At 42.4% G+C, this 10,040-nt stretch overlaps 1 protein-coding gene across 3 annotated transcripts; it reads right to left on the bottom strand.

The window, feature by feature from the left end:
* Positions 1 to 2,763: 2,763 nt before the first annotated feature.
* On the bottom strand, positions 2,764 to 9,773 carry HMGN1 (high mobility group nucleosome binding domain 1). 3 transcript variants are annotated; one of them, XR_009563652.2, is made up of 6 exons: positions 9,592 to 9,773; positions 9,064 to 9,184; positions 8,582 to 8,735; positions 8,449 to 8,499; positions 5,268 to 5,396; positions 2,764 to 3,641 (listed from the first exon to the last, which is right to left on the bottom strand). XR_009563652.2 is itself a non-coding variant. In XM_060297789.1 (5 exons), exons 1-5 carry the CDS (start codon positions 9,317 to 9,319, stop codon positions 3,512 to 3,514), a joined length of 720 nt encoding a protein of 239 aa, XP_060153772.1. In that variant the 5' UTR covers positions 9,320 to 9,353; the 3' UTR covers positions 2,764 to 3,511. The 3 variants fall into 3 exon arrangements, 1 of the variants encoding a protein (XP_060153772.1); XR_009563653.2 differs by lacking the exon at positions 9,064 to 9,184 and having other exon boundaries at positions 9,592 to 9,769; XM_060297789.1 differs by lacking the exon at positions 9,592 to 9,773 and having other exon boundaries at positions 9,064 to 9,353.
* Between the last annotated feature and the right edge of the window lie 267 nt (positions 9,774 to 10,040).

Here is a 10,040-nt window from a genome sequence, read left to right as displayed (position 1 = left end):
TATGAAGAAAATTCAACACGGTGAAAATAATTACTTTCAGCTTCTGGGATTAAATGATTTTACTTTATTTTTGTTTTTTTAACAACCCTAAACATTTATGATCTGAAAATCAATTTGTTACTGAGCTGCTTCCCATTATCTATTTAAGACTCTTCATCACCTATTTAAGCTTAATGTCTTGAAACTCTCAACCGTCTTGCCATTATGTATTTTTACTGCAAACTCATGGAACAACTGTGGACTGTGATAGGCAAATATATATTTAGGGTATATCTGTATGCATTAATAGAAATCACCCATATTTTAGTTTCACAATGCTTGTCTTAATGGGGAAAACGTCTAAATGACAAATTACATTCTTGAAATAAAATAGTATGCAGTGCTTACAAACGCTATGTAAGTATACTCATTAACCTAGGATAAAGTTCACACAGTATGAGAAAGATTACAAACCAGGATGTAGCAGGAATTCCCTGGCCGGCCAGTGGTTAGGACTCCATGTCGCCACTGCAGGGGGGCATGGGTTCAATCCTTGGTCGGGGAACTTGCAAGCCGTGAGGCTCGGCCAAAAAAACAATAACAAAAAACACACCAAAAAACAAACAAAAAAAAACACGGATGTATAATGACACCAATTTTGTAAACTTGTAAAAACACAGAAAAGGATCTGAGAAAAATGCATCTTTAAACAGTTGCCTAGTGAGTGAATTATAATTTCGGGTGTTCTTAGCTTGTCTGTTTCCTGAGTTTTTCCCCCAGTGAGCACGGATTGCCCCTGTACTGAAATTACACACACACACACTTCTCCCTGCCCCCGCCCTCACACTTGTATCCACACTTACCAAACACCCAGACAAGACTCCTTTCCCAGGGCCTCCGTGATTATCATGCATCTCCGCATCAGGCACCAGGTTCCATGCCTTAATTCCTGATTAGTCTACATCTGAAAGGTCAAACTCAACCTCAAACAAGCCAAGAGAATGCAGGGTTCTTGCTAACTGCCTTTTCTAGTTAACAAACGAGACTGTCTGATTTGTTAGCATCATTACTAAACAGTTATCTTCCTTGTCCTTCTAGGACATCTGAACTGACCTCCACTCAACCATTCCTATCACTCGGTTCTCATTCAACTAGTTGTTGAAAGGGCAAGAAATTAACTTTTTCTAAGTACTGATCCCAGAAAAGATGCCTCAACGTGTTTTTTGGTTTTTTTTTTTTAAAGTAATTGTTTTCTTTTGACAGCTGAAGAGAACACCCACTTGAGGGTTCACTTTATCATTAAAAAATCATAAAAGGATGCTTAAGGCAAGGATCTAGAAGTACTACATTCCAATTTTCTATAAGAGGCAATTTCTTTTAGGTATCAATCTATACAAGAAGTGAAAAAACCTTACCTGTTGTGCTTTTTAGAAAATTAATTAATCTTTTTAAACATATAACTAGCAATGAGCTCAGAATAAGAAAATCTTTGCATCTGTAAACATTTATCACATTCCTAGGGGTGGACGGTTGGGTAATACGAAATGAACACTGCCAGATGGGTTACAGGGTTAAAATTCACTAGTTTTTTTCCCCATTGGTTTATTTTTTAATTTTTAAATATTTATCTATTTGGCTGCACCAGGTCTTAGTTGCAGCATGGGGGTTCTCAGTCAAGGCATACGGGATCTTGCTCCCTGACCAGGGATCGAACCTGGGCCCCCTGCATTGGGAACGTGGAGTCTTAGATCACTGGACCACCAGGGAATTCCCCTTATTTTTTTAGCTAACCCTTTAACTGCAACAAGTAGCTGCTAGAAATTCTGGTACCAAAAAATCGCATGAAGTATACATACACACAGCAAGAGAAAATGTTTCAACTCCATTTAAATTTGCATATCCAAACAGTCTAACAAAACTTAGAAACTACAGGCAAATCTGCTTGCATCACTGTTTCAGGTCCTCCACCAAGAATTTTCCCACTCCCCAAGAGTTGCCAAAGCCCTCTTTTGGGTGTCATTTCAACCCAAATCAATGTCCTCTGCATTTCTTTCTGTAGTTTCATGTTTTACGATGCCACACCTCACCGCTGTGAGCTCTGTTCACACTGGGCATTCCAGCAGCACACAGCCCTTGCAGAGTTCTATGATCCCCCGGGACTCGTCGTTAATCTTTGGCCAGGCCACACAGCAACGTAGCATGTAGGACCTTAGCTCCCCAACTAGGGATTGAACCTGCAGCCCCTGCACTGGAAGCTCAGTTTTAACCACTGGACCACCAGGGAAGTCCCCCCAAGGACTGATTTTTAAAGCATTCTTCCCTCCTACTAATCAAGTCCACAGGCAAAATAACATCAAACGTAGAGTTCTAAACTTCGTTCCAAGGCCTCTCCCTCTTTAGTGGTGACCTTGGCAAGATGCCATCTCTGGCTCCACTTCTGCATTTGCCAAAGCAGCAGTGTCCAGTACCACCTCTAAAGACTATTTAGACGGCAGAACAGAGGGAAGGACTTGCATGAAAGCGAATCTCGAAAATACACAAATACAAACCTATAAGATCCCGTGCTAGCTTATTCAGTATTTATAAGCGTAGTTCACAGGAAGAGTGAATAATTAACAGGGGACTGATTTCCCATTAAACCAATTTAGTCACAAAAGCATCTTCAAAGTACACTGTTGAAGTATTACAGAAAAAATGAAGTATTCCACTCTTCCAAAATTTTATTAAGACTTTGGAAAAACAAATGTGAAAATTCTTTAAAATGAAATTTAAACCACAACTTAATCCATGTGCTTCAAGAAATTCTTTCATAGTTGAGATTTTATTTGTTGTTTTGAGGATCAGTACACAGACATTTCAATTTGTACACAATTCTCAACATACGTACCAAAAACCTAAAAAATCATGTAGTTGTGATTCTTTTCTGAACAGTTATTCCAGTGACTTTCCAGCTTAAAATTTGGGGGCAAATTTTCCTTCACAGGATATCAAGTACCAATATCTTCAAATATTGATATGCTGTTACATCGTAAGTCCCACTAATTCACAATTTAATATCACATACACTACATACTCAAATTGTCAATCGTTCACAGCACATTAACAGTTACTAGAAGAACTGGACTACCACGACCGAAGATGTTACAGAGTGCACAAAACTCTGCCCAGGAGAGCCAAGATCAAGGGGTGAGTGGTTTGCTTTAGGAAACAATTCTACCAAAAACAACGTGGGAAGAGAAGTAATTTAAAGTGTTTAAGACATTAAATGCGCAACTGACTCCAAACTGCCATGTAGTATGCTTTGTATTATAGGATATAAAAGCTACCCTCCATCTGTGGAATGTTAAGCTGACACCCAAGACAATCAAAGCCTCCCATATTCAATATCCCACTATTTTCTGGTTGTACCAAAAAATAAACAACCAGCAAATGATTTCACCTCTTAAAAAAAAGCATTTACACTTAAAAAATGGGATGAGGTGGGATTCCTTCCTTTTTAAAAATGTTTCTAGAGCTACTAAAAAACTTGCATTTACAAAATAGTTGATAAAAATATTCCTCTGGATTGTACAAGAAGGGAAACAGGGACCACTGATAGGACCAGGTGTGTGATATTAATCAGACTTGGCTTCTTTCTCTCCTGCTTCATCAGAAGCTGGGCTCTGCAAAATCAAAGGAAAAACAGTGATAGAACATTTGACTTCTGTGTCAGTGTTATAATGTTAGAGATATTTAGCATTTAATACAGTGTAAGTTTTACTCATTACTATTATTAAGTCTTAACAATACATTCAATCCTCATTATTTGTAGATTCTGTATTTATAAATTTACTGACTCACTAAAATTTATTTGTAACCCCAAATCAATACTCATGTTTCATGTTCCATGGTCATGTACGTACAGATACAGAGCAGCAAAAATATGAGTCACCCGACACAGACATTCCCAGCTGAGGCCCTTCTGCCTTGTTTCAGCTGTAACACTGTAAACAAGTGTCTTTTTCACACTCTGTTTAGTGCCACACATTTCACATTTTTTTTGTGCTTTTGGTCAACAATGTTTACTAGACAAGTATAGTGCTGTCCAGTACTATGTGCTATGCAAGAAGCTTGTGACGCGCCATGTGGAGAAGACACACGTTAGACAGCTTCACTGAGGCACGAGTTATAGTGCTGTTTCTGTTGGCCCTGAGTTTAATATTAACTTACCCAAAACATACATTAAACAGACACACATAAAATAAGGTTATGGTTTGATCTGTTGATGGAAATGTTGTGATGAGAACATTTTGAGAATTTCCACTATGAGCAACTGTCCAGCATACAGAGCAACCTTATAGAACACAACCATCATGAATAACGAGAATCAACTGTAGTTGATAAAAGGGCTCAGAAGGCCTCATTCTCCCCTTATAACTGGATTAATTTCATCTTACTATCACATAATATTTGACTTGGGGTTAGATTTAGGAATTTGTGACTGCAAATCGGGGGAGTAAGTAGTTATTACGTTAAAATCTGATCTATAAATATAAAAGTCTAAAAATTAATATTCTATTTATATTTTCTGCTTAGCCAATGTTAAAAAAAAAAAAGGCTTGGCTTAAAAAGTTATTTACCACAACCTTGCAACACACTTTTTTTTTTTAAGGTAAAACCTCTTTTTCTCAGAGCTTAAAAGGATAAAGATTAAGGACATCAATCTTTTTAATTGCTTAATCTAAGTTACTACTTAATCCTAGACAAGTGGCTTTTAAGAAAAATAAGCCTTCTTTATTAGAAAGTGGGAAAAATAAGACAAATGAGAATCAATTAAAAAAATTTAAAGCAATATCCAGAATATAAAAACCAAACAAGATTATATTAACAGTTCTACAGATGGCAATTTGGGGGAAAAAAAAAAGACTAGAATATTTGTTTAAAGAAAACCCCTAGGTCATGTTAAAGAAAGAAAAATGTGTTATACCATTTAGTAAATTAAATCTTTTTTAAAACTCACACAAGCAATTAAATTAATGAACCCTATATACAATAAAGATCATGAATCTGATTTTGAAATTCTGAATACATTACAATTTCTTGTTCACTCACTTAAAAAAACCCATTTACACATATATTTTCAAATAGGATCTAATGCATAAAAATAATCTGTCCATTCACTTGGGAGTTACTGTACAAAACTCTGTTCAATATCCTAAAGGATAAAGACTGCCTTATCTGCTACATAAAAATATAGTTTATTATCTACTCTTCAGAGTCAAAATGAACAACACACAAACACTTCTGACCTCCTCATTTTTAGTTTCTCCATTTTCTGCAGGTAAGTCTTCTTTAGTCTCTTGGTTAGCCACTTCAGCCTGCTTTCCCTTTGCTCCCCTTTTCCCTTTTGTTTGCACTTTTTTGTCGGACGATTTATCCTGTGACAGAACAAGAATATATTTTAAGTATCAACTCTGCACTTACTAACATTTTCTGACTTGCTAGAGAGATTGCATCCACCGCAGTTGCAATGTTAATGTGGTCGTGTGTCACTCTGAGTTACAGGACACACCTTAAGGTCCACCCGCAGTAATCAGGACCACACAGCACACTGAGGAGACCACTAACAACACCTGCACACCAAGCGTCATCAGACTTACAACAATTAAACCTAATTAAACCTAAAGCCTCAGCTACAACCCTTCTCCACTTTCTCAATTACCCGCTATTCTCTAAAGTTCCACATGAGAGAACAAATGAAGTGAAGAAATGCTGGAGGAATCGCTTCCCCAATATAACCCTACCTACCCCCAAACTCTTTAAGCAGGAAAAATAATCAAAACCACTGTCTTGACAAGATGGTTACCCTCACAGTTAAGACCTTTCACCTGAGAAAAGCACCATGTTGTTAAGGTCAGACTGACTACTCTACTACAGTTCTGCTACAGTTAGTCCCTTGATATCATATAAGAAGTAGCTAAAAGGATCAATTTTGAGTTTATCGTTTTCATTTAGGTGTTTGAAGAACCTGAAAAGCACAGGTGTTAGTATGATGATAAGAGATTCAAAGGTTAAGCCACTTTAAAGTAATATAAAACAGTATTTCTGGACACCATCAACTGGGAAGGAGACACTTAAGTATTTCCTGTAAGTAGAGAATGTAGTTAACAGCCAACTTAGATAAGACCAATAGTGACCGATACTTCTATAATGGCATTCCATACATGAATGCATGACAACTACTAGTAATTCAGTATCTTTAGAATAATAAATTACCTAAACAAACATATTTGGGACAACACCGCTACATACATTGCCACCATGAAGTGTGACAATCGTTTCTGTATTTAAAAATGATTCTTTTATAATCTGATTTCTTTAGATTTCTCATTAATTTAATAACCATTATCACAGTAACATAAAAATGTAAAACCTGAAATGTGAAAACAGAACTATGCAATAGCCTGGACTGAAATAATACCATTTTAACTATCAACAGCCGGAAAGTGACACAAAACAAAATAAATCAACACGTCCGTAGTATGGTAATCAATACATCAAAAGCTTTACCTCCTTTTTAAGGCTTTAAAACGATTCGGTTATGAAGACAAAGATATATTATTGAAACTAAAAGGGGAAAAAGGCTCCTCCCCTCTCCCCATCATTTTTCCTTTGGGAAAACTGAACTGACAGGTTTGTTTCTCAAGAAACACTGACGTGAAAACTTACCTGTTGATTATAACTGATGTCCCAAACCCAACTGGAGGTAAATTTGAACTGTTTTCATTAAAAAAAAATTTTAGGGCAAATCAAAATACAGACGCAGGTAAATAAAGAAAGAAAACTTTGGGCTTCCCTGGTGGCACAGCGGTTAAGAATCCGCCTGCCAATGCAGGGGACACGGGTTCGAGTCCTGGTCCGGGAAGATCCCACATGCCGCGGAGCAACTAAGCCCACATGCCACAACTACTGAGCCTGTGCACTAGAGCCCGCGAGCCGCAACTACTGAGCCCGCGTGCTGCAACTACTGAAGCCCATGGTCCTAGAGCCTGTGCTCGGCAACAAGAGAAGCCACTGCAATGAGAAGCCCGCACACTGCAACGAAGAGTAGTCCCCACTCACAACTAGAGAAAGCCTGCACGCAGCAACGAAGACCCAAGACTGCCAATAAAAATAAATTTTTAAAAAAATTAAAGAAAAGAAAAATTTGAGAAAACAGGCATAGTATTCCATCCAATCAGTTTATTTAAAAAAGCAAATAATAAAACGTGTAATAATAAAACAGTACACTGTTCAAGCAGACTTTTTGCAACAAGAGCCACTATTTTTCCCGCCTACTCTTATTTCTCATACAGAATTATCCCATTATTTTCTGGTGTAAGAAATTTCAAGTTGACATACTACGCCTACACCTTCCTTGAACCCTCTTAAAAAGGATCACAAAACAGAACTTTCTATTGAAAAAACGTTAAGATTTTTACACTCAGCTCTGTACAATGTTTAAAGAAAGAAATGAAAGGAATCTTTGATTATGCAGTGTTTATCTTTCACCTACACTTTTAGGAAAGGGGTAATGACGATAAGGATTTTGGGGAGAGACTTCTAATAGCAAACTCTCACTTAAGTTTTGAGTAAACAGAAAGTAATCACACCATGAATCTCCCCTGAAGAACAAGGAAGAGCTTTGCAGAGGGTGGCATCAATGCTAAATCCAAACACAGAGTTACAAATAACATGCACACATTTAGCTTTTCCAACTTAAACGTTTTCAAACCCACATATATATATCCAACAACTACCCAAAGACCGGCAATGTGAATAAAGCAATCATGGATCTATTCTAGAGCAGCAACCATGATACTATTCACGATAAAATAACTTAGTGAACTCCTATACATATAACGGTATATAAAATACTTTTAGAAGACTGTTAATCATGTTTTCAGAGAACACAGCTCTTGATCTACCCCTGGACATAAGATATGTCCCCCTACCTTGCCTCGAGCACCTTACATGCAAAAACTTACACATTCCCTATCTCCTGGCCTCAGTCCTAGCCTTGCTGATATGGTCAAAAGAGGAAGTACAAGCACGCAACCAACAGAGGACCCCTAACCAAAACATACACAACACAAAGAATGGATTTCCCTGGTAAGCGAAAGTTATTCTTCAATATTTTTAGCCGTCTTAAGTTTCCCAAATTCTGCAGCAGCATTAAGGTGATACATTATATTCCCGTAAACCGGGATGATAACTACATCTACTGTATTTTACCCAAACCAGAAAAAGCATTGTTTATTGAAGTTACTATAACATAGAATTAAAGTGATAAATAAGGTAACACTATGACTTTTTAGGAGACTATGACATCAAACTGTAGTTGATTTCGAGATTCTCAAAGTCAAGATCTCAGCTGCTGGCAATGCGCGTGAGGTAGCACTGCAGCATTTCGAAGACACCACGATCTCTTAAGGTGAGTGTGAAACCTACCTTTCCTGCCGCCTTTTTTGGCTTCGTTTCCACTTTTGCAGGAACCGGTTTCTGAAAGGCAAAGATAGCACTGAGTTTCTTCCCTGGGTACAATCCCACGGAAAAGAGAGGTCACGGGGCTCGCTTTACTTACAGCTGACAACCTCGCCGATCTCCTCTTGGGCTTTGGGAGAAAAAAAGGAAAATGAGCAAGGAATGCGGGGTGCGGTGCAAACCGAAACCACCCCCGGGAGAGAAGAGGAGCGGGTTCTTACCTCCTCCTTCGCCGCCCCCTCGGCGGAGCTGACCTGCGGGAGAAAGCAGACGGCGAGTGGACGCAGCCCGCAAACAAAAGTGCCCACGAGCCCAGCGCCCGCCCGCCCGCCCGCGAGAACAATGCTCGGCCGCGTGACGTCAGCGGCTTCCCGCCGCCGCGTTCGAATCTCCCACCCTGCTCCTCGGGCCGCCGAACGTTCCAGAACGGCGCGCCCGGGGCCGCCGTACGCCCGCCCGCCGCAGGTCCGGACGCCTCGCGGGCCCAGCGCTGCCGAGAGCGCGGCAGGCCTGGGCCTCGCGGGGCGCCGGGGCCGGCCGGGCGGCGGAGGGGGGCGTGTGAGGGCCGCGGCCGCCGCTCACCTTCCTCTTGGGCATCGTCGCGGCAGGGCGGGCGCGTGCCGGGTGCCTGCGGGCCGCGGCGCGCCGAGAGCCTTCGTGAACCTGGGCTGCCTGGCCGCTGCCGCTCCTCCCGCCGCCCGAGCTGCTGGGACCCGCGGCGGGGGCGGTGGGAGAACCGGATGGAACCGGATTGGGAGCCCGCCCCCTCCTCCCCCCGCGTCCCCCAGCCGCGGGCTCCCCCTCCCCGTCGGCCGGGCCGCCCCCCGCCCCCGCCCATTGGCTACGGGGCCCACCGCGCCGCGGCCCGGGCCCCGAATAGGTGAGGCGGGCCGTCACTCGACCACTGCGCCCCGCCCCCGCTCTCGGCGCCCCTACCCGCCCGCCGTCTCGCAGGGCCCCAGACCCAGGCGAGGGGGCGGGGCCCCACAGGCAGCTCTCGCCTCACGGTAGTTTGTTTGAAGCTGAGCTGCAAAGTGCGGTCTGCGCGCCGATTGGCGGAGGCCCGCCACGTGGTTGCCGGGTGAGCCCGCTCACCACCCTGCTGGATACCTGAGCGCCCGTCAGCTCCCGGAAAGCCCCAGGATAGGGTCTCTCCCCTCTAGGGTCAATTGGATCTCACAGACTGGGAAGGGAGAGACAACAGGTTCAAGTACGAACCAATTTCTCCCAACTCAGTCAGTAAGAAAGGCTATCTAATAGGTCTCCCGTCTTGCTGGCCTGCGGGAAATGGGTCCTAGTGCGCAGGAGCGGGAAGGGAGGCCGTGGGAAGGAAAGTCGGCGCGGGCACGCGCGGGTCTCCAGTGCGCAGGCGCGGGTCTTTGCGAAGGCCATGGAATTGCGGCCCGGCTACCATACAAGGTTGCTCGCGGTCCGGCCTTTCTGTAGCTTCTTTTAAGTCATCCGTCCTTTGGGGGGCCGTGGGTGCAGGCGGTTTGTCTCAGGAGCATAGTGGGCGTCTGAGTCCCGGCCCCCACCGGCCCTAGGACGCGGACCCACTC

This window comes from Globicephala melas, chromosome 4 (assembly GCF_963455315.2).
Source record: "Globicephala melas chromosome 4, mGloMel1.2, whole genome shotgun sequence".
In the NCBI taxonomy this organism is placed as follows: Eukaryota; Metazoa; Chordata; class Mammalia; order Artiodactyla; family Delphinidae; genus Globicephala; species Globicephala melas.
Note: the sequence above shows the minus strand (reverse complement) of the source record. Positions and strands in the feature narration are given on the sequence as shown.

Coding starts and splice junctions, on each gene's coding strand:
- HMGN1 (XM_060297789.1), bottom strand. CDS start 9,319: ATGGGCGGGGGCGGGGGGCGGCCCGGCCGACGGGGAGGGGGAGCCCGC. Junction 8,500..8,581: donor GATCGGCGAGGTTGTCAGCT/GTAAGTAAAGCG, acceptor TTTGCCTTTCAG/AAACCGGTTCCTGCAAAAGT. Junction 3,642..5,267: donor GAGAAACTAAAAATGAGGAG/GTCAGAAGTGTT, acceptor TTGATTTTGCAG/AGCCCAGCTTCTGATGAAGC.